This window comes from Notamacropus eugenii, chromosome 2, assembly GCF_028372415.1.
Source record: "Notamacropus eugenii isolate mMacEug1 chromosome 2, mMacEug1.pri_v2, whole genome shotgun sequence".
Classification (NCBI taxonomy): Eukaryota; Metazoa; Chordata; class Mammalia; order Diprotodontia; family Macropodidae; genus Notamacropus; species Notamacropus eugenii.
Genome location: NC_092873.1, coordinates 435,397,937 through 435,421,434, shown reverse-complemented (window position 1 = coordinate 435,421,434; position 23,498 = coordinate 435,397,937). Strand labels below are relative to the sequence as shown.

General features: G+C 43.0%; 1 protein-coding gene across 2 annotated transcripts in view; it reads right to left on the bottom strand.

Moving 5' to 3' along the window:
* Nucleotides 1–372: 372 nt before the first annotated feature.
* The window catches only part of PIK3C2B (phosphatidylinositol-4-phosphate 3-kinase catalytic subunit type 2 beta), a 53,557-nt gene continuing 30,431 nt past the window's right edge, over nt 373–23,498 (bottom strand). For both annotated transcript variants that reach the window (XM_072648087.1, XM_072648088.1), the window contains exons 18-32: nt 22,563–22,743; nt 21,156–21,263; nt 19,640–19,732; nt 17,849–17,978; nt 17,337–17,473; nt 12,143–12,312; nt 11,081–11,237; nt 10,529–10,638; nt 9,413–9,614; nt 8,848–8,972; nt 6,673–6,790; nt 5,891–5,972; nt 5,235–5,341; nt 2,688–2,816; nt 373–2,481 (exon numbers count right to left, since the gene is read on the bottom strand). In XM_072648087.1, the coding sequence (XP_072504188.1) occupies nt 2,293–2,481; nt 2,688–2,816; nt 5,235–5,341; nt 5,891–5,972; nt 6,673–6,790; nt 8,848–8,972; nt 9,413–9,614; nt 10,529–10,638; nt 11,081–11,237; nt 12,143–12,312; nt 17,337–17,473; nt 17,849–17,978; nt 19,640–19,732; nt 21,156–21,263; nt 22,563–22,743 (2,038 nt within the window). In that variant the 3' untranslated portion in view covers nt 373–2,292. The remainder of the gene's footprint in view (nt 2,482–2,687; nt 2,817–5,234; nt 5,342–5,890; nt 5,973–6,672; nt 6,791–8,847; nt 8,973–9,412; nt 9,615–10,528; nt 10,639–11,080; nt 11,238–12,142; nt 12,313–17,336; nt 17,474–17,848; nt 17,979–19,639; nt 19,733–21,155; nt 21,264–22,562; nt 22,744–23,498) is intronic.

Genomic DNA, 23,498 nt, shown 5'->3' with positions numbered 1-23,498 from the left:
CAGAATGCCAATCATTTCTCATGGATTAGACCCATAATGGATTATGGGAAACCAGAGTCACCTCTCATTTTCCAATTGCCTTCATATAGGACAATAGCCTTCCCATTTATCCCTTGGTACCAGTATCATGGATGGAACCCTGAGCTAAATGCCCCATAGTTCTGACCCAGTAAAATAATTTTCATGTGGGTGACTGAAGCATTGGGAACCAAAGGCAATTTTTCAGCAGGCTAGCCCCTACCTAAATAACAAATGAAAACATCCCAAGCAGTAGTAGATCCTCTTAGAAGTCTAATGAGGTAAGATGTTTAACCTATACCAGATGTTTTGAACCCAAACCTCTCAGCACCTCTTAGCCTTAAAAACCATCAATTCTGTTCCTTGAATGTTATTTATTAAAAAATACAATTCCAGAGAAAGTGAGAAACACATGGGGCCATGGGGAAGTGGGTACAGTACAGAAGCCTCTTTTTACCAAGGCTGCTGGGGTATACAAAATAAAATAAGCTCCAAGCAATGGCCTTAAAACACTCCTGGTCCATTCATCTGGGAAGGCCCCACATGCAGGTTTAATAGGGGGTAACAACAAGAGCCCAGCTTCCTTCTCTGCTCTTTTTAATATAAAAGAAAAATAGAGACTTTGGGGCTAATGTTGTTGTATCCAACTGGAGTTGTTCTCTCCAATCCTTGGGAGAGCATATCCACAAAGCATTAAGGATAAGGGTGTTTCTGATCCTAGAAAACGGAGTGGTGAAAGTCCTGGTGAGGAAAACCAAGAGTGGCTTCTGGCCTCATTTCTTTCCACTTTCCATCATGGGGCTAGAAGAAGCAGCAGTTTAATTTAACTACCCTAGTTCAGTTTTTAATGTAATGTTCAATGTCTCTCCTTTGCCACAGCAGACCCTGAAAAATGAAGCCCCAATGTGGTGTCTAACATCCAGAGGTGAAAGACTAAGGGCTACAAGAAAACTTTTTCCCCTTCCCAACTCCTGAAGTAGGAGATGGGGGATGACCACACCTTCCACTCCAATTCCTTGTCAACTAAATCAAGAAAAGTAGTAGAAGACACAAAACAGCTAACAGCTCCATCTCATTTCACTCCAGTTATAGACATCCTTTGAGCTCTAGATTGGACAAATGGGTGGGATTGTGGGAAGGAAACCATTATATAAAAAGAATAGCCAAATAAGAAAGAAAACTAATTCAAGAAAGACTAAAAGGAAAAGAGAAATGAAAAGTGGTGAGGAAGGAATGCTTCTCAGAAATGACCTGAAAGGCAAAGTTGATTTATTTCCTCTCTGCCCCAGACTCTATCTGGTTCAAGATCCAGACCACACAGGTGAGGGCTGCTTGTTTCAAGATGCAATACAGCATTTTGTCCCACCAGAGGAAATACAGAGGGGTAGGTGAAAGCAAATCCCTGGTAGTCTCCTGAAGAGGACCCAGTGGATGGGAGGGAGAAGGGATGAAAGACAAGGGTGATCGGATCAGATCCTACTGAAGTGAGGAAGTGAGGTGAATCACTCTCCCAGAAGAGCATGGTCCCCTGAACACAGGTCACCCCTGGCAGGACCCCAGAAATGGAAGGCCCTTCCTTACACATGTACAAATTATACAGCTCTCCTTTGGAAGCAAAATCTCTAACAGGCACAGAGGAGCAGGCATCTGTCCTAGCACATGCTCCCCTCCCTCTCCCTCTCTCCCCAAGCCTGCCCCCAGAGGGGAGGAGGACTCTAGGAGGGGCCTAATGGACCCCTTCCTTTCCCCCCCAAAAAATAATTCCTATGAATAGAAAAAAAAACCCTAGGGAAAAGTCCATAAGAACCTTATCCATAATACAAAAGAATACCAAACATTCTTCCCCACCCCGACTCTCTAAGGCTTATGCCAGTTCTCATAATGCCTCCTTGTCCAGTTAGGACAAAATTACTATTTCATTTTTTAAAAATAAAAATTAAGATCCACCTCCCCTCTTTAAAAAAAAGTTTCCCCAATGTTGCCACCCTGTCCCCACCCCAACCCCAACCAGGCATTGCTCCCTTGACACAAGGTAAACTTAAAACTGTTGCACCCTTGCAGCCATGATGGAATTGCCCATCACAACTCGAGTTCAATCTGAGGATGGAGGGATGGGGAAAGATTGCTCTCTCTCCCTCCCCTCATTGGAGGCTAGATCCACCTGGATAGGGGATAAAATGCTCCTAGAGCCATGACTTTGCCCATTTTCAAGAAAAGGAAGTGACTCATGTTCTGCCATCATTCCAATGGTCCTGGGCCAGAGCTCTGCTGGGCTCACACAATTCCATGGCTTTGGGATCCTAGTTCAAACCAGCCCATCTTCTCCTGGGTCAGGTCTAGCTCCCGAAGACGGATGTGAACCTCCCCAAGGAGGACATTTTCCCAGAATCCTTGCTCACTCAGTACACTCAACTGCAAGTCCCGCTGCTGGAGGTCTCCTTTAGGGATCCCATCATACACCAGCTGCAAAGGCAAGAAAAAGGAACAGAAAAAAGGACAGTAAAAGAGAAAAAGAGAGCTTTGAGGGCCCAGAAGATTCCTAGGGAGACAGGGCATGAGGGGACTGTGGCCTCATGCCCACAGATATACAAAGGAACCTCCTTCTCCCTCTCTAGGGAGGCCCATACACTGCTCTGACAACTCTGATTCTGCTAGATTCCCCCACGCACCATCTCATTGTAGGTTGGGTTGCAGGTTTTCCTGGCGACTTTAGTTTTTCTCTTGGTGGTTTTCTGGGGGTCAGGGAGGAGGTAAATCTTCACATAGGGATCAGGGTCATTCCCATCCTGGAGCAGCTGCTGCAGATAAGATAAAAAGTATGACAGATACCCTTCCTTACTTCTAAAACTTTATCTATCATATACCAACTATTCCTTCTAGCCAGAACAGTCCCCTACAGGCAATGTGATTAATGCCACATCCTCTGTTTTATGGTTCTCAATACCTGGAATATATCTTCCTATAAATCTTCTCTTATTAAAATCCTATTTTGATACCTCACTGTGGCCCTGGATTCCAAAACCCAGCCTCTGGCAGATCCTATCAAGCTGAAAGGGCTTGGAATACAGGCTTGGTGATAGATCAGACCTCTGCTGTCTAAGGAACAGCTTAGTAAAGCTTAGGGAAGGCTGGCTATCAGGTGATTATTTTTTTTTTGGCTGCAGCACACCATAAAGACCATAAACTAGATCAGTAATTTCCAAACACTTTATATTTCATACTACTCTCAGTAAAATTTTTGAGCATTTGCCCCCAATATATGTATATTTACTTAATTATAAATTATGTGCAAGTTCAACTGTACTAATTATATATCATGTACTATATATCATGTATATATTACTATAATAACTATATATTATGATACATAATCATACAAAGAGAAATTTCAAAAGGATGACATAAAGATGAATTAATATGTGATCATAGAGTCCATAGGGAGCCAGTAGAATTTATTGAGTAGGGAAATGACATGGTCACATTTGCATAATGGGAAAATCACTTTGGCAGGGTAAATCCATGTAGAGGGTAGATTGGAAAGGAGACTAGAGACAGGGAGACCATTTGAAAAGTCAAAGTGAGAGTTGATGGAAAGGGGAAAGGTTTGAGAGATATGGAGGGAAAACTGAAAAGATCTGGCAACTGATTAGATATATGGGATGAGGAAGAAAGTGGAGCTGAAGATTGACACCAAGGCTTTGAAAACCTGGGTCAATGGATAGATAGAGCTTTTGACAGGAGTAAGAAAGTTTGGAAGATGAGTGTATCTGCTTCTCCTGTATGACTCCCTCCATACCACCCCCCCCAAACAAAAAAGAAGTGGGAGTAGTCACTGGTCACTGCCCTCCACGTACAAAGCCTGCTTTCCCAGAGGAGCCTGCTGCAGTCACCAAGTGATCTGCAGGACAGGTGGGGCAGAATTTGCTCAATGGCACCAGCTCAGCCATGGTGGGTAACAGTTATTTTAAGTTCTACCTTGAGGATACTTCAGACTGGGAAGGAGGGGTAAATAGGAGCTTTCATATCAGAGGGAAGAGGCTGGAGTAGTAGGGGATAAAGATAAGTGAGGCTGAGTTGGAGATAATTTGGGGTATCTCTGCAAGGATGGATTTGACCTGTCTTACTCTCAGCTCTCAATTGATTGCTCACACACCCCCTTGGGATCTGGCCACAATGTCCCTGGGGATACCATGGTGCCCCAGACCCTACTTTGGAGACCACCAGACTAAGGGCCCTTTCCAGCTCTAAGTCATATGATCCTATGATTTAAGGTATATATGTATGTATGTGTGTGTATACATATATATGTATATAAGTATATGTATATACACACATATACGTATATAATATGTACATATATACACATGCATATACATGGGGTATGTGTGTATATGTGTATACATACACATACATATACATACACACACATATATAATTGATTGAGATAAGATAGTAATCCCTACACCTTAGATCATAGGATTATATGCCTTAGAGCTAGAAAGATATATAGATATAAATGGACGGATAGCTCAAGGAAAGGAGGATGTGCACCAATTGAATTACTGAAGTTTTATCTTCCCCATCCTTTAACACCTAATGCAAGTGCTGGCTCCTGTATAAACCTTTCCAGCAAGTTCCCATTGATCTCCACCTTCTCTGGGTTCCTATCACAAAATTTTGTATTTAATGACATACTCTTTCATGAAATTCTCTGCTTGTTTCACACGTGTGTGCCTTGTATCCACAGTCATACTGTGAGTTTCTTGACAGGATTTATGGTTCTCTGTGTTCCCTACATGCCTAACACTGTAGATACTCAGCAAGTTTTCAGTCATTGTTCAGTCATGTCCAACTCCTCCTGACCTCATTTGAGTTTTTCTTGGCAGAGATACTAGAGTGGTTTGCTATTTCCTTCCCCAACTCATTTTACAGATGGTGAAACTGAGGCAAACAGGCTTAAGTGACTTACCCAGGGTCACACAACTTGTAAGTGTCCGAGGCTAGATTTTAACTTAGGAAGATGAGTCTTCCTAACTTTAGGTTTGGCACTCTATCCACTACAATGCCTAGCTGCCCTACTCAGTCAATACTGGATTTGATATGGAGGTCATTCATGATAAGAGGCAGGGAGAACTGAGGAAAAGGTTAAGCCAGCCAGTATAAACACAGGAAAAGCAAAGATCATTGGTCCACATTTTCCTGACCTTAGCACTTACCAGGCCCCGGATATGCATCACCATGATGAACAGCTTATTGTTTTTGTAGGAGATGGATAACTTCACCTCTCCCCCTACCTTCCCCACTGGCCGGGCCCATGTGCCATCTACAGAAATCAAAGGGAAAAGAAAAGGTAATATGAGTTCTAATCACTTTCCTGAATATGGTCAATTAATTCTGCCTCCTGCCCCACCTTCACCAGTTTCTCATTGTCTAATTTGACCCTGACTATATTAGGAATCTTGTAGATGAACTAAGTCTGAGTGGTGTCTTGGAAAGCAGCATGGTATAATGGGAAGCACATTGAATTGCAAGCTTTAAAACCTGGGCTCCAAACCCCACTGTGCTACTTAGTGCCTGCATTTCTGGGCATCAATTTCCTCCTCTGTCACTAGATGGTCCTAAGAATAGGATGGATATGGAAATGAGGACAGAGAACAGTAACTGTGCTATCATCCCCTTGTTAGGACCCTGAGAAGGATCTACACAAAAACATGCTGCAGCAATAGGAAAAGGCAAAGGGGACAGGACTAAGAACAGGAGATTGGGGATGGGATCAGCAGAGGAAGCAGGGACAGAAAACACCCTAACAGGCCAGAAGGGAAGACTCTGGGGAAGGGGTAATAAGGGTATAGTCCTGGAGCAGACATTGTACCTGAGGATTTGGGAGCCGGGCTGATGCCAGCAGCCTTGTCATCCCTTGGCAGGGGATGGAAGAAAGTGTACACCAAATCACACTGGAAGGAAAGCACAACCCACTCATGTTCAAGGGCAGTGGGCACCAGCTCTTCCTGGCTCTCTGATCTCCCTCCTGAAATCCCAAAGCCCTGTTCCCTACCTCCTACCTAACCTAAGTCTGGTCTTCTGCCCCAGGCAGGCAAACCTGTTCGTTGGCCCTCCCTTATTTCTGCAGGCTCAGACTTCATATGATCCCTTCTGCCCTTCCCCCACACCCCAACCCACTCATGTGGAAGTCATCTGACCTTTACTTTGCTAAATCTTACTCTGTCTTTCCTTACAACCAGCCCCAAACTTCCTTCTCCTCCAGGAAACATTCTATGACTAACTGCTTCTGACTCTGATCACCCTGATTCTTCTGGGATACCTAAGGAATACAGGTTGAGTCCATAGCTGACGGCATATTTACATCTTTGGCCTCTATTAGACTGGGAGCCTCCAGAGGGCAGACACTGTCTCATATTCTTTCTCTTTATCTCTCTACATAGCACAATGAGGGCCAGGGCTTTACCCACAGAGGGTGTTTATGTAGGCTACTGAGTAACTAATGACTATGAGAAAAAGGCCAAGATCATTGAGACATTCAGATTCTTTGACAGAAGTATCTCCAGGTTCCTTTGCACTCTCTTCCTGCCAACATAATCCCTTCTTTTCCAACCACTCCCACACCACCCCTGTCCTATGAATGGGGGTGCCCACCTCTGCCACCTCTGGAGATGAATGGATCAGGTGCCAGATATAGCCATTCAGCAGTTCCTTCCTCCGCTCAGCCACAGCCTCACCTCTAGAGCGGCCAATCACAAATCTGCTGGGAAAGCTGGGGTAGGAATGAGGGATGTCCATGGGAGGGGAACAGGAGTAGGGTGACAAACAAACAAAAGAAGGAGTTACTCTTCAAAATATTGAAAGCTGGCAATATTTCCATTGATCAGACCCATGCTTCTCCCTGGCCTCCCCTTAACCTGAACAACTATAAGAAACTTAAGTCTAAGTCTTCCCCCATCCCATAAAGTGTCCAATTTCTCTAGGCTCAGAGGACATAAGCATATTCCAGTCTAGCTCCTTCAAGTCTCAATATAGCATCAGACCAGCTGCAGCCTTGGAATGAACCTAGCAAAGAATGGAAAGACTCATTATTGACAGACTGAATCACTTTTGGAAAAATAATCAGAAAGAAGGCATACTGCCACCTCCTGAAAAGAGGAATGGACCCAGGTCCTAGAATGAGGCATTCTTTATTTTACATAGCCAATGTAGGAATTGGTTTTGCTTAATCATAGATATGAGATTACCCTATTTTACAAATAAAAAAAAGATTCAATTTTGTATAGCCTCATTTCTTCATTTTCATGAGGACCACCCCGGTTTGCTTCAGGAAAGAAAGGGCTTGATTTTACGACCTAGAGCAGGATTGGTCAGTTCTAGGGGTTTATGGGGAGGTCACAACTATTTGGCCAGCAAGGGAAATCTCCACAAAATGGCGAAGGTATGACTCTACAAAAAACAGCAAAAAAATATATAAGGTATGTCTCAAAAGTCTTAGTGAAGTTTAAAACTTTAATAACTTAAGCCTTGACAACTTAAATTAGGTAACTTTAATAACTTTAAACTTTAATGACTTAAATAACTAATAACTTGAACTTTCATAACTTAAAACTGCACTGAAATATTGGGACACCTTCTCTATGATGGTACATTTGGTAGTAGCAAAAAAAGTGGAAACAAAACAGATGCCCCTTGACTGGGGAATAGGATAGCAATGGAATCTCACAGTAGAGTAAGAAATGATGACTATGATGAATACAAAGTACCACAGGATGACACACCAACTAATCCAAGTGATACAAGCAGATACAGAAAACAATATACTTCATGATCACAAGAATGTAAATTAAAAAGCACAACAAAATAAATGACTGGCATAGAATGCTGGAAAATTATAATGACCAACTAAGGCATCTTTTTTTTTAAATGAAAGGACATTTAGAAGATAATCAGAAAGAGGCACAGACTGGCAGGACAGCTTTGAAAGTCAGAGGATGATCTTTCTCTATACGCTCAAAAATAAAAGCAGGCTATACATAATAGAGAACATTAGTTTCAGAGTATAATCCTCATTTTCTGTTCTACTGCATATAAATACAAAGCCCATCCCATTTGGTGATTCAGAAGAAAAAATCAAAATTAATTTTTTAAACAGATAAAAAAAATTGCAGGGGGTGGGTGCAGAGGAGTGGCAGTGACAATGAAAATTGTAATGCCCAAGCTTGGCCCCAAAGAAGAAACATGAAGGGAGGAAATAAACATTTATATCATGCCTACTATGTGCCAGGCATTGCACTAAGCTCTTTTTACAAATATTATCTCATTTGATCCTTACAACCACCCCGGGAGGTTGGTACAATTATGATACCTCATTTTACAGATGAAGAAAATAGTGCAGGTAGAGGTTAAGTGACTTGCCCAGGGTCACACAGCTAGTAAGTGTCTGGGTCTGACTCCAGACCCAGCACTAGGCAGCCCTGAGGTGTTGCTTAGCTTTGCTAAATTGCTTTTTTCCCCCCGTTCTTCTTTATTCTCTATTATAAGGGATAGTTTTTGGAAGGAGAAATATTAAGGAATACAGGTAATAGGAGAGCACAGATTATTTGGCCTTTCTTTGCATTCCTGAGACTTAGCATAGAGCCCAGTACATAGTAGGCCCTTCCTAAATGTTTATTGACTGACAAAATATATTAATCAACATTTTTTTTTAATCTAAAGCTCCTCTGTCAAGGAGGGGTCTGCTTCTGCCCTAAGCCTCGCTCCCCTACCATCACCACACCATCGCCCCAGTGTGCATTAACAAAGGGCTACCAGGCAGCAGCTGGATACCTGGGCAGATGGAAAGAAGGGAAGAGAAGGCGTAGCTTGCTGTGTAGTTCCTGGAACTCCTCAAAGGTCCGCTGGATGTAGACAGCTTCATGGGCATTCTCACGCATCACCTTCACGACATAGATCTGCAAAGGCCCAGAGTCTTGTTCTGTGCCCTCCCCACCCTCTGTACCCAGAGAATTTCTGTTTGTTTGGGGAAGTAGGGCTAGGAACAGGAATAGGAAAGATGAGAAAGGAACCTGGAACTCTGAGAAAGTTTTAGTGATCCTCCTTAAACAGCAACCTGGGATCTACTGGGCTCTTCAGATGGAGAGAAAATATTATGTAGCCTAGTGGCAAAAAATAAGTGTGTTTTCTTGGGTACACTTTAAAAAATAAATACTTAAGCTGAAAGGAAGGGTTATCTGGTCCATTTCTCACATCAGCCAAGTCAGTCATGTGAGCATAAAAGGCAAGGGTGTTGATATCCCTCTAACATATATTCCATTTGTGTCCCTATCAGATCAGGGAGAGGACTGTTCCACTCAGCTGAAATCTGTGGGCAATGAGTCAGAAGGACACTTACATAGCCCTTGTGGGGGTGAAAGACCTTCTCATGGCGACAAAGGAAGACATCACTGATGCGTCCAGAGCTCTTGAGGGTGTAAGTACGGGGGGCAAAAGAGAGTGTCAACCGGTCATCAGAGCCTGTGAACTTCATCTGTGCCAAGTTGTGGATAAAGAAGTTGAGCTTTGTGGCTACACTGCCCAGGCTGGACTCTATTAACCTGTTGTAGGATGGCAAAGAAATAGAGAAAATGACCCTGCAAGGTCCTTCCATATCTCCTCTGCCTAGGATACCTGTCCTCCCCTGGACTTCATGGCATAGTACTTGGTTGGCAATTCTCATCTATTTACAAATAATTTTGGTTTCTGGTATTAGTTTTAGTCCAGATATGTGATTTCATTTGTATGGAGAACTCTTGGTGAGGAAATCCATTCTACCAATATAGATTGTCAAGTTCTCTACAACTTAAAGAAATGCTTGGGTCACTAAGAGATTATGTTACCAACCCAAGGTTATGCTTCAGTATGTATCAGGCAGGACTTGAACCCAGCCCTCAATCTAATATGCCACAATGATTTTCCTATTATTCTGTACTGTAGTTATTAGTGAGTAGCTTCCATAAATGTAACAAAGACAGTGTCTTCACCCACCCCAGCACCACATTCTGTACATAGTAAGTCCCTGATTGATGCTTGTGGAATTGAACTGTCTAGGTGAAAACATGAATCAATACAAACTATAATATAGAATCACAGACTTAGCATTGAAAGGGATCATCTGGTCCAACATTCCTTCCTCTCCTCCATTTTACACATAAAGAAATTGAGGCCAAGAGAGGTAAATTCATCCTTACTGATTTCATTGCAAAAAATATTCAAAACATGTCTCACTGATGATCCAGTATCTTCATAATAAAGAACAGTGCCTCCCAAACAAATTCAGATGGAAAAATTGAGGTCCAGAAATGAATTTACTTGCTCATCATCCAACACACACAGAGACTCAAGAGTCCATAATTAAATCCAGAATCTCCCTCTACACTAGCAACCCAACTGTGCCATCTCTAGTTCCCAACCCCTGGCCCTGCTCCTTCCAGTCTCACAGGGAGCACAGCTGCATCACTCAGGGCATTACCTAGTAAAGTAAGTGGTGGCATTGGCCTCTGTGTCCTGGGGCCTCAAGGCATCATACACATACTTGAGGTCTTCAAGGTCTGAGAGCTCAGGGATTCCACAAGACAGCATCTGGGGAAGAGGGAAAGAGGAAGTTACACATGTAACTTTGGTGACTTCCAAGGCATCCTGGGGCATATCAACTCCCTTGACCATCCTAGGGGTGATGATGGGAGCAATCATCTGTACACCAATCAGCCTGAGGACCCAAGAGGCTGAGCCAAGATGAGTGCCCAGAGAACTGATGATTCAATTCAAGAAGCATTTCTGAGAGGCATGTTACATGCCAGGCATGGTGCTAAGGGCTAGGGACACAGACAAAAAACAAGAGTCCCTGTCCTCAAGTTGCTTATATTCTGCTGGAGAATAGTAACAATAACTGATGCACATAGCAATTCAAGGCACATTATAACTTGATCAGACACCCCACAGCAAGTCAAGGGTTGGGGTGAGGTTTGAAGAGCAGGATCAAGCTGTAGGGAGGAAGGGACTAGAGAATAACAAGTCCTCTCACCAGGCCCAGAAGGTTGAGGAAGAGGTGGGTATGCTTTCTAATGAGGTTATAAGCTTGACAGCAAAGGTCCACAAAGTCATGGAAGCGGCTGGATGGTTTGTCACCCCCATTGATGACGTACGCCATATCCGAGGTAAAAACAAAGGGGGCACGGTCCCTGGGCCAAGAGAAACATACAGGTAGAGGCAAGGTTAAAATGAAAGATAAATTCCATCCTCCTGGACCTGATCAATATATTAACTTATCTACCCAACCAAGCCAAAAGGAAGTCTCTAAATCTTTTCTATTTTTTGTCCTATGTTATTAGTACTGGGAACCACTAGTTAGGAACTTTATCTCCTAATGCAGATTAGCACTTTATCTGAAATTTTTAGTCCCAGAGAGTTTCCCACACTCAAAGAATAAGTGAATCTCCTTATTATTTTTATTATTTAAGACAAGGTTGTGCCCAGGCTAGACACATCACAGACCAGATCCCACTACTAATTGACATGGGAATTTTGACCTTCTCCCTTTCTGACCCATTCCAGTTCTCCTCTCCTCAAGTAGTTTGGTGACCCTCTTCCTAAGGGCTCACCATACTGGTACTACACTTGGCGAGGACGTTGGATTGGCTTTAGCTTCCTGCAGCTCAGCACTCCCAAGCTCAAGTAATTTACCAGCCACAGCCTCCTCAGTAGTAAGGAGAACAGGTGTGTGCTCTCACACTTGGCTAATTCAAATTCTTGAGAGAACTCTAGGGAAAAAGACCCTATGACTTCCCTTGGTCACCTGTTTCAGCGTCAAATCATCCAGAGAGTCAGTTTCCATTTAGTTAGACTCAGTCCTTTCAGCTACAATTTAAGGTCAATTCTCATTATGTACTGAAAATAGCTGATCTTCACTTTCCTTCATGAACTTTTTCTGTCACAAGGAGCATTATTAAGTTGATCCCAAGACTTCTCTTCCCTAAACTAACAAATTCTAGGGTCCTGTCATCCATTTCCCAGCACTGAAACATCTCAACTGGCCTCCATGCTCATAAATAAATAAATAAATGCTTTTCACTGGAGGCCCACTCACCGCTTGATGTTGCCAAACATCTGGGCATGGCCCAAGAAGCGACCAAAGTCAATGTGGAACATGTGGCCCGTGGTCTTCAACATGATGTTGTCGTTGTGCCGGTCACAGATGCCCAGGACGTAGGTGGCCACGCAGCAGCCAGCACAAGAGTAGATGAAATTCTCCACAGCCTGGAGGAAGAAGGAAATCACCGAACTGGCCAAGGGGCAACAGAGGCCATAGGTTTGACCTGCCTGAATGAATTTACATGAGAGCCAACTGGAGAAGGACAAACTTTATGCTTTCTATCTCTGCAACCATGATGCTTGATCATGTGCTACCTTGTCTCCCCCTCTGTATCATACCTGTTTGTATGACAGATCCTCAGTATTAAGAGGAGAGTTCATGAATACTCTACACACATCATGAATACCCCCATGGCAGGTTTACCGTCCAATTTACAGAGGTCAGAGATTTCATTTGTTGGGACCCTAGAAACATCTATGGCCATATAGGAATACAAGTAACTGGAAATCAAGGAGTTTCCTTCTAAGGCCAAAACATCCTTAAAGGACTCCCAGTGCTTAGAAGGCTAGCTGACACATAGTAGGCACTCAGTACATACTTGTTGAATTAAAATGAACAGAATTAAATGCTCATTTGATATTTAGCTAAGTCCTGAGCTAGTTAAAACAATTTAACTAAGGTATGAACTTATGGAGTGGGTGTTTGAGGAGCTTGACATAAATCTCTGATGGAATTTTCTCTAATTGGAGCATGAAAGGGGGAAATATTTTGAGCAAGGAGCTTTTAAATACTTCTTATCTTTTCTGGTTAACCCCCTTGAATTCTTCAGTTCATCCCTATTCTCCCCAAGGAACAAAATATATGTAACTAGCACTGTAGCCACACACACACATTCACTCTCACGCTCACTTTTGTAAGACCTGTAGCTTATAAGACTCAGTAAAAATAAGCTATTTGACCAGCAGTTGGCACAACAAACCAGGAATGTGAAAAAACCTATTCTTCCAGTTCTCTGACTAAGCGTAGTCTTCAACAATTCACTTCCCCATTTCAGTTTCCTCATCAATGAAAGGAGTAGGTTGAGGCAGATGATATCAAAGGTCTCTCCCAACTAGGCAATACAGCATAAAGGAAAGAGAATACTGAATTTGGAGTCAGATGATGTGGGCTCAGATATGGGCTCTGCGGATCACTACCTGTACAAATTTGGGCAAGTCACTTAACCTTTTGGGGATTCAGTTTCTTTAAAATGAGGAGTTTAGAACAGGTGACTTAATATAACCCTTTCATCTCAAAACATATGTCCTATATCCCACAACATTTTTATGATTCAAGATTCAACCAAAGTCCTCTCTCCCCTGTGAAATTTTCCTTAATCATTGCAACCCTCTCCCACCTTAAAGTCCTTACTGTTCTACTTTCCATTCATATACTGCCTTCTTTTTGTATTTGTTTCTCATCTTTTAAATAGCGTGTTAGCAACTAGACGGTCTCATACTTCCTTGAATGCCCCACCCTTTATGTAGTGGATAGACTTGGAGTCAGAAAAACCTGCCTGGGTTCAAATCCTGCCTCAGACACTTACTAGTTGTGTGACCCCAAGACCTAGCCTCACTCAGTCTCAGTTTCCACATCTGTAAAATGGGGATAATCATAGCACTTACCTCACAAGGTTGTTGGGAGGACTACATGAGATAACATATGTAAAGTGTTTTGCAAACCTCAAAGTGTTAAGTCTAAGTAATAAAAACAATAGCTAATATGTACAAAGTGGTATAGGAGTTAGGAGGAGAAAGAAGGAAATCATTTCTATCTGGACAAAACAGGAAAGGCATTCTTCATAGAGGTGGTTTCTACAAGGAGAGAGATTAAAAGGTAGGAAGGTATTTCAGGCAAAAGAAACCACAGAAACAAAGGCACAAGAACAGACAAAGCCTAAATTCTTGGAGGGAAATACTTTGACCTGATTGACCTTTAGAATGGAAGGAATATGAAATAAGGCCAGAAATAGAGACTGGAGCCAGATTGTAAAGGAAAGGTAATGAATACCAGAGTAGGGAGTTTAGAGAATATATCTGAAGTTGGAAGGAACTTTCAGGCCATTTAGATAAACCCTCTCATTTTCAAGATGAGGAAACTGAGCCCCGTGGAGATGAATTAATTTGTTCAAAGTCACATAGAGAATGTCAGAGGCACAAGACCTAAATCCAGTTCTCTGATTCCAAATAGATTGCCCCTTCCCCTGTACTACAGTACTTCCCAGACTTTATCTGTTGAAATTCAAATTAAATACTTATGACCAATTATGTATAAATAAATCTCTTTGTTTATAGGTCATGGAGATGTTTTTTTGAAGAAAGGCAGAAATGCTATCAGAGTTCTGTTTTAGGAAGTTTAATCAGCCAAAAGTTTATCAGATGAATCAGAAGAGGGAGGGACTGGAGATGGGAGAAATGAGTCAGGGAGTCAAGCTGAGAGTCAGGAAGGCATGGATGAGGGTAGTGACAAGAACAGAAAAGAGGCCAGCTGGGAAAGACCCAGCAGAGGCAGAATGCACGAGATGAGGACTAAATGAATATGGGCCTCAGGGGAAAAGGAAGCCTAGACAGAGGTTTCCAACATGGGATAATAGGGATGCCCCTCACAGACCCAGAGAAGCTCCAGACCAAAGGCAGAACCCACGTCTGCGGATCCACATCCCAGCATTGACATTGATTAGTCGGGTGAGCTTGGTCAAATCATTTCTTTCTTTGAATCTCAGTTTTCTCATCTATAAAATGGGGATACCAACCCTGGTCATATCTACCTCGAAGGGTTGGAGCAAGGCTTTGACAACCATAAAGCCTTCTATAAATGGGAACTTTTATTGGGTAAATCATGTAATAGCTCTCTGGGCCACAATTTCCCCATCTATAAAAAGAGGGGGCTGAACTAGAATCACCTCTAAGGTCCTTTCCAGCTCTAACCTTCTACCAATCAAAAAAGCATTTATTAAACACCTATTATTAAATATGCATTTATTAAACACCTATTAAATATGTGCCAGATCCTGAGGGCTAGAAAGACAAAAAAAGACAAAATCCCTGCTCTGAAGAAGCTTAGATTCTGCATATAGATAAATGTTCTCTATGAGCACCCATAAAGGACCCATAAATCCCATGATCCTATTTTCATTTTTTTTAAGAGTGGGAATGGGTGGGGTGAAATGGAGAGAAGAAATGGAGGAAAAGAAGTTGGGGATAATCATAGTAACACTATTTTTTGTCTTAGTGCTAATGGGGAAATCTGTCTCCCTGGGACTTGCCTTTTTGAGAAGAAACAGAAAAAAAGAACTTTACAACTTCATACACAATTCCCTTTTTTCTGTTTTTTTGTTTTTGGTTTTGGTATGTTGAAATGTTCAGTTGTTGATAACTACGTTTAGAATTTTTTTAAAAACCCACATTTAAACTTTGAAAAAAAAGGAAAAAGATCAAAAAGAAAAGTGACCTCTTCCTTCTCTTGTGCCCTTTGGCAGCGTGAGAACTCCTCATTCAATCCATAGGCCTTCAGACACTGAATTTATCTAACAGGTGATCATGCCCTGGACTGCACAGGAGGCTGTTTTTTTCCCATTTAAATCTATCTATTTTAAATAAATTTGTGTTGATGCCACTGGTTTTTATATCACCTACATTTCCTAATGTATCTTCCCCCTTCTCCACAGGAGCTCGTTGTAAATACTGCAAGGCCTACCTCAACTAGAAGACTGTGAGTCTGGGGATTGTAAGCAAGGACTCTCAGGCCTGTTCTTCTCTTGCAGGCTACAAGGCTCTCAGGGCTTTTGTGAGAAAAGTGTGTTTTTTTTTCAACCTGAAGGTGCCGAATGGCATGTGTTATTACTACCCCCACTGCACCTGGCACGATAGGAGTGAACAGAAAGAGGGCAATAATTATTCTATTTGTTGGCTTCAGTTGGTTCTTTTTAGTAGAGGAATGGGAACTGAGGGTGCCACAGCAGGGTAGAGTGCAGAGGTTTACTTCAATAAATATCAATTTATTTTGAAATTGTTTATTTATGAATTATTTATTCTAAATTTATTATTTATGAAATATCACTTTATTTCAGTTTAATTGATTTCCTCTGTAGGTCTAAGAACTTAATTTTTTTTTTTAAATTAAAGACATTCTGAAAAGAGGCCCATAGGTTTCACTAGACTGTCTAAGGGGTCCATGACACACACAAGAAAGGTTATGAATCTCTAGTATAGTGGGAGAACCATTAGTTTGTAAGCTCCTTGACAGCAGGATCTGTCTGATGCCTCTTTTTATATCCCCAGCCCTTAGCACATAGTTGGCACTTAATAAATGTTGATTGATTGATTAATTAAAATAACATTGGGCAGCAGAAGCATTGGGTTTAAGTCCTGACTCTGCCATCAACAAGCTATGTAACTTTGGACAGGTCACTTCCTGAAATCTGAGCCACAGTTTCCTCATTTGTCAAATGAAACATAGAACTAACTAAATGGCTAAAAGGACCCTTTTCATCCCAAATCCTATGACAAAATACAAGAGCAGGAACTCAAGCCATTGCTACTTCTTCTCATCTGATAAAGTACAGGTGACCTCAAAGGGGAATTCCATGACAAAAAAATGGCTCTAGTAGAAGAAAAAATGGCCACCAAACATGGCTCTGTAGAAATATTAATTGGACTTTACAAGTTAAACACCCCTCCCCCCACCCAGTGAGAAAAGAAAGAGGTCACTGGACAAAGATAATAACCTGAGAATTTCCCTGGCTTATGTTGAGATTGTCTGATCCTCCCTGAAGATGATGGTTCAAACCAACCAAGAGGAAATGTTTCCCTGGTCATTCCTTCCCTTTACCCTGAGACTTGTTAACTCATTTATAGGATTAAGCTGTTCTACTTTTTTTTTTTACATCTAAGACTTAAAGTAACATGGTTATGGCTCTCTCAGGAACTTCTCTTGTACCACAGATCTTTCGAGCTAAAGGGATCTAAGAGACCATCTAGTTCCAACACCTCATTTTACAAATGAAGAAGCTTAAACTACAAAGAGTTAAGTTGATTCGCCAAAAGGTCAAGCAGGAATCAATGGTGGCGGTGGGATTTGTTCCTAGGCCTTTTGACTTCACCTCCAGGGCTCTTTCCACTATATCATGCTTCCTCTTCCATGCTCCTACCTTCTCATACTCATCTTCCCCAGGGTTGTGCTTCTGCAGCCAGTCAGCCAAGGGTCGGTCCTTGAAGGATCCCGTCACCCCATGTTCCACTTGGATCTTGCGCAAGGTTTCAGCATTGGGGATCATCTCCACCATGCCTGAGACAGAAGGGATCTAGGTCACTCAAAGAGATGGACCTCCAGGGTTGTTAAGGAAAGATACAGCCTGACACCCAATGTTGTCATTGACTTTCCAATCAGAACCCTTTCCTAGGTCAAGGGCAACTGAGGAAAGGGCCAGCTATAATCTCAGGGAACTGGGGTTAAGGATAATCTTGGAAAGGGTTAAGCTCCCACCATATGCCATCTTTTCTTCCAGCTCTCAGAGCTTTGCACTAGGTATATGGCCTTAAAATGGGACACAATCACCCTCTTGACACTCTGGTTGTTGGAGGGGAGCAGAAGTTGGTGCACAGAGGGGAGGGGTCCTCACTTCTTGCTAGTGGCCCACCTCTCCCGAGGAACCAGACTGACCTCGACCCCGGCCGGTGGAGAAACATCGGAAGATGACCATGCGCATATCCAGTCCCTCTTGGATCCAGATCTTGTTCATGACGCGGATCATTTGCAGGGTTAGCATGTCCTGACGCAGATCATCCCCACACTGTAAGAAGCGGGAAGGGTGGTGACTCCATGTGGTCAGAGCAGGACTCTAGATACCTTCCTCACAGACCCTGGCACCCTCCATCCATCAGTTATATACATCATCAGGGTGTGTTCCCCTGCCCCTCATCTGACACTTCTGATTTTGCCTCATTCATCAGACACCATCTCAGGGAGGAGGAAATTATCTTTTTTTTTTCTGTGTTAGAACAAAGATGAGATTCCTCCTCCAGCTCCATTTTCTGAATCTTACCCTTTATTTTTGCTTTGGAAGGGGTGGAACTGGATCTGTGATTTCATTAAGATAGGGAACTCCCAGTGAGGAAATCCCCCTGGCAACATGGATCAGCATTTGCTTTGCAACTTAAGTTATTTGTCCAGGGTCACAGAGCCAATATAACTAGTATGTGTGTGTTCGTCCTTCATTGCTGAAGAAGACCATTCCATCAGAGAAATGATGACATGACTTGCACTTGACTTTGTTTTGAGTGAGGGAGGGCTGTGCAGGTCACCAGCCTCACTTCTCCTCCAGAGCCATCTGAATCCAGTGACCAGATATTCATCAGGATGACTGGAGATGACCCAGGATGAGGCAATTGGGGTTAAGTGACTTGCCCAAGGTCACATAGCTAGTGAGTGTCAAGAGTCTGAGGTGAGATTTGAACTTAGGTCCTCCTGACTCCTGCACTGGTGCTCTATCCATTGTACCACCTAGCTGTCCCTATATAACTAGTAAGTGTCTGCTTGAATGCAGGTCTTGCTGATTCAGAGTTAGCCCTCTAACCATTACACCACACTGCCTCTCAATCCTATTCATTTGTGAATCTAATTCATGTTCCAGTTCAGTCCACAATGAATATCTTTCCTTCTGAAATCCTATGACTGGAGGCAGTTTAGTTGCCCAGTGTGAAGATCCCTGGGCCTGGAATCAGGATGACCTGTGTTCAAATCCAGCCACTGAATGGATTCTTAGCTGTGTGATGCTGGGTGAGTCCTTTAGTCTCTGTCCGTTTCAGTTTCCTCAACTACGAGATGGGGATGATAATAGCACCAATCTCACAGAGTTGTGATCATTAAATGAGATATTGGTGAAGTGTGTTCTCTTTTCTCCTCTCCCCATGTTACTTGTTGGCCTCACTCATCTGACATTTAGGGTATTTGTTCTCTATACTGTTAGTTATCCTCACAACACATATACATATATATTATACATATCCATGTCTATGTATTTTTTGGTCTCTCCAGTTGGACTGTAAGTTTCTTGAGTGCAACAACTGTTTCTCATATTCCCCTCAGAAACAGGTGCTCAGAAAATGTCTCAGTACAACCCAGTGTCCCCCCAGTGACACCTACTGATCTTGGCTATATACAGGGGAAATCAGATGCAAAGAAAAGAAAGTGGAGAGAGGCTCCATACCTTGGTTTGGGGAGCAAGGGGAATTGTGGACTTATAAGAGGGAGTTGCTCAGTATCCCCATTCCATAAAATCAGGTATATGTCTGGATTCTTGAGGAGACTCTGGGGCTTAAGGTTGGTTCCTGGAACTGGTTATAAGGGGCTACGATGTGTCTCACCAAGGTTAGTACTTGCAAGAGCAATCTTGACCCCTTGGCTCCTTATGGTTTTTTTTTTCCTGACCCAACCCTAAGATTGTGCTCTCACCTTGAAAATGACACGGATGTTCTCACCCAATGGGTCCACATTCTGGAAAGAGAGCTTGAGGGGGACCGCATTAGAGTTGAAATAGGAACAATCCTGCCACAGGAAAGAAGACAGACCAGAATTAGGATTGTTTTAGAAGAGACAATGACTACCTCTTCCCATCTCTGACAGGTAATGTCATCTCTCCTTCCTGAACTCCTTTGCCAGCCCAAGTCTTCCTGTCACTTTTGCTTTCAAAATGTCTCTCAAATTTATCCTTCTTTTCCATTCCAATGGTCACCTTCCTAGTCTAAGCCCTCTGGCTTCAACCCTGGGCTGCTCCTTAGTTTCCTGATTAGCCTCACAGTCTTGTGTCTCCACCTCCAATCAATCCCATAAGTCACCACCAGACTCAATTTCCTAATATACAGTTTTGACCTTCTTATTCTCTTACTCAATACCTTTCAACAGCACCCCATGTCTTCCAAATAAAGACCAAACTCCTTAACTTGGCATTTGAGGCCAACAGCAATCTGCCCTATGAAATGTACTTTTCCAACTTTACCTAACAGAAGCCCCCTGAACTAACCCTATCTACCTGCTGAACAAGACAACTGCTCTGAGGCAGTTAGGTGGTATAGCAGATAAAGTTGTGAGTGATCTTGGCATCAGGAAGACTTCAAATCCTGACTCTGAGATCTAGTAGATATGTGGCCATAAGCAAGGTCACAACCTCTCTGATTTTCAGTTTTCTCATCTGTAAAATGGGGATAAGAATAACCCCTACCTTACAGGTTGTTATGAGGATAAAATGAGATAACCTATGTGAAGCACTCTGCAAACCTTGAAGTAGCATATAAATGTTCTCATCATTCTCATCACTACCAGTCCTCACTACGACCGAAACATCTTATACTTTCCCACTTCCATAATTCTGCTCATCACATTCCCTCCTCCAAGGATGTCTTCTCCTTTACTGAAATTCTACCCCATCTCTCAAAGCCGCTTTCAAATGGCACTTCTTTGATAAAGCCTTCCTTCCTTTCTCCAGACGTGACTTTTCCCTCCCCTAGACTCCTATAACCCTTTCTACTACTCAGATGGTGATGAATTATAATAAAAGCAGTATACCTGCCATCTCCCCGCCAGACTGTGAGTTACTTAAGGGCAGGCACCTTATATATATCTTGTAACACAAACAGCACCTGGGTATATATAGTTAGTGTTCAGCATTTGTTTACTGAATGGCCCACAAGAAGGCAGTAGCAGAGTCACAGGATCAGCCAGCATCCGTAACACCTGCCTACTTGCTGGGACTCTGGTCCATCCTAACCCAGAGTTCTTGGGTCCTCTGAGATGCTCAGAGAGCTAGGTCCCCAACCTGGGACATCTGTCAGGGAGAAACCAGAGCATGTGTCTGGGGTTGCAAAGGTACAGGAAAACCAGAATTCTTAGTCTCTTCTCATTTCTCCTAAGAACTAGGTAAATGAGGAGCCTCACCCCTGAAATCTACTAGTCCCACAATAGTCCCACTCACCCGTGGCACGATGCCCTTAACCAGAAGGCTGGGGCTCAGAGGCAGCCGGCAAGAGCCATTGAGCTTAAAAAATTTCTTTACTTCCTCCAGTCCCGTTCGAAGGATCCCCTGTTGGAAAGAGAAAAAGAGAATGAAAGGGCAGGAAGGGAAAATCCATCCATCTCCCTGAGGCAGGGTATAGTTTAGGGTAATTAGGGGTGATGGTGTCAGACATTTAGAAGTGTCTGAGAAAACTGGGTGGAGAAAGTGCTGACCCAGGAAGCCCTAGGTTCAAATCCTAACTGACACCCAATGTATGGGTGACTACAGACAAGGTGGCCTCAGTTTCCTCATCCGTAAAATGGAGATAATAGTAGTAACCTATCTCACAGGGTGGTTGATGGGCTCCACTGAAATAATGGATATAAGGTACTTGCAAACCTTCAAGTATTAAATGTGCTAGCTATTATTATTGTTCTCTCCTTCTAAGGGACATTTAAGAACAAGGGAAAGGCTGAGGATCGTGGTACATGCCTGGAATCCCTGCTACTGGGGAGGCTGGGAGTTCTAAGCTGCAAAGCCTTATTAAGTCCAATATCAATATGATGAGGTCCTGAGAGCTCAAAGCTTCTGTGTACCCATGTAGGAGAAGGAAGAGGAGAAGGAAAAGGAACAGCTAGAAGAAGGAGGAGGAAGAGGAGATTAAGAAGAAGAAGGGGAAGGTAGAGAAGAAGAAAGACTTCCCCCATCTTCCCAAGGATGGTCTGTTGGTGGACAGAGCACTGGGCAATAAGACCCTAAAGAAAGTTCATTTGGAAGTCCTTCAGACCAAGTCTAATAAGTACCTCCCTTCTCACCCCATCCTTCAAATCTGAAAGCCCTGCCATGCTGTGACTAACTAAAGGAACTGGAGATATTTAGCCTGGAGAACAGAAGACAGGAGGCAGGAGTAGGAAGTGGGGCAGTGACCAAAGCATTCTCTTCCAGTAATTAAACTGTTGTCACTTGGAAGAGGAATGAGACTTGTTTTGCTTGGTCCCAGAACTAGGAGCAGTGGGAAGAATGTGTAGATTTGGGTTTAATATAAGGAAATAATTACAACTGTCCATAAATGGAATGGGCAGTCTTCCAAGAGAAGATGTTCTCTCTCTTCAGTGGAAGCCAAGAAATCACTGGTTGGAGTCAGAGGGGGTCAAGATGGATTCCTGTTCTGACACAGGCTAGACCACATGGTCCCTGAGGCTCTTGCCAATCCTTCCATAAGATGCTATGAGTCTAGGAAAAGTAGTTCTGGTTTGAAAGTAAGGACTAGAGAGGTCTAAAGAGTTTCATGATGAGCACCAGCAGCCCAGGCCCTGGACACCAGGTTATGGTGGGTGTGTAGGGGCAAGGGTGGGAAGGAAAGAGAGGCAGCCTTTACCCACATACCTGCCGTGCAGACGGAGCTGCCTCTCGGACCTGCTGGGCCAGTTTAGCCAAGGTGTTGACAAGCCAGCATTGCCTATTGAATTCCTCCCGAAGCCCCTTCCCACAGCAGCATAGCAGAGCTGCCAGCAGGTACTGATATCGGATGCTGAACTGTGAGTCCTTCAAGCCATCTTTCAGCAGCCTAAAGGGGAAAAATGGCAGCAGGTGGGAAACAGCACCCAGAAGTACCTGCCCCTCCCCTCCATTCACTACCTTATCCAATCCAAAAAACATTTATCAAGTGCCTACTATATGTTAGGCACTAGGATAAGTGCTGGGGATACAATTGATACAATTAATTAAAAAAAATAAAAAAAAAAAAAAAGGCAGGGCTTGTCCCAGAAGAGCTTACAATCTAAAATGGAAGACATACTACCTCTAAAGGGGGAGGGATATTATCTCTACCCTCAACACATATCCACACTTTATTCTCATGATATTTGGCAGGGAGGGTGGGGCAGACTTCAGATTTCAGGGATGAGGAACTTCTGTGGGGAAAATCCTTCTACTCATATAGATTAAGCATATCACCTGTAACTTATCATTTTAGAGGCATCAAGAAATTAAATATCCTGTCCATGTTGACACAGCTAGTACGTGTCAAAGGCTGGGCTTGAATTTGACTCTAAGGTTGACCCTCCCACTATGCCTGGTCATTCTCAGTATCCTAGCTAGAGGTCTATACCCATGCAAACCCAAACCCAAGCTAAGCTTCTTGCTTGCCTCATATTTACACAGAACTCAAAGTACCCTCATACCTATCACTCTATCATCTCTGGATAGCAAGAATGGTTTTTCTCTGTTACAAGCAAGGGAAACTGAGTCCAGAGATGGTGAGTGATTTGTCAAGATTGCCTAACCCAGTCAATAACAAAACTGGGGACCAGGAACTAGTTC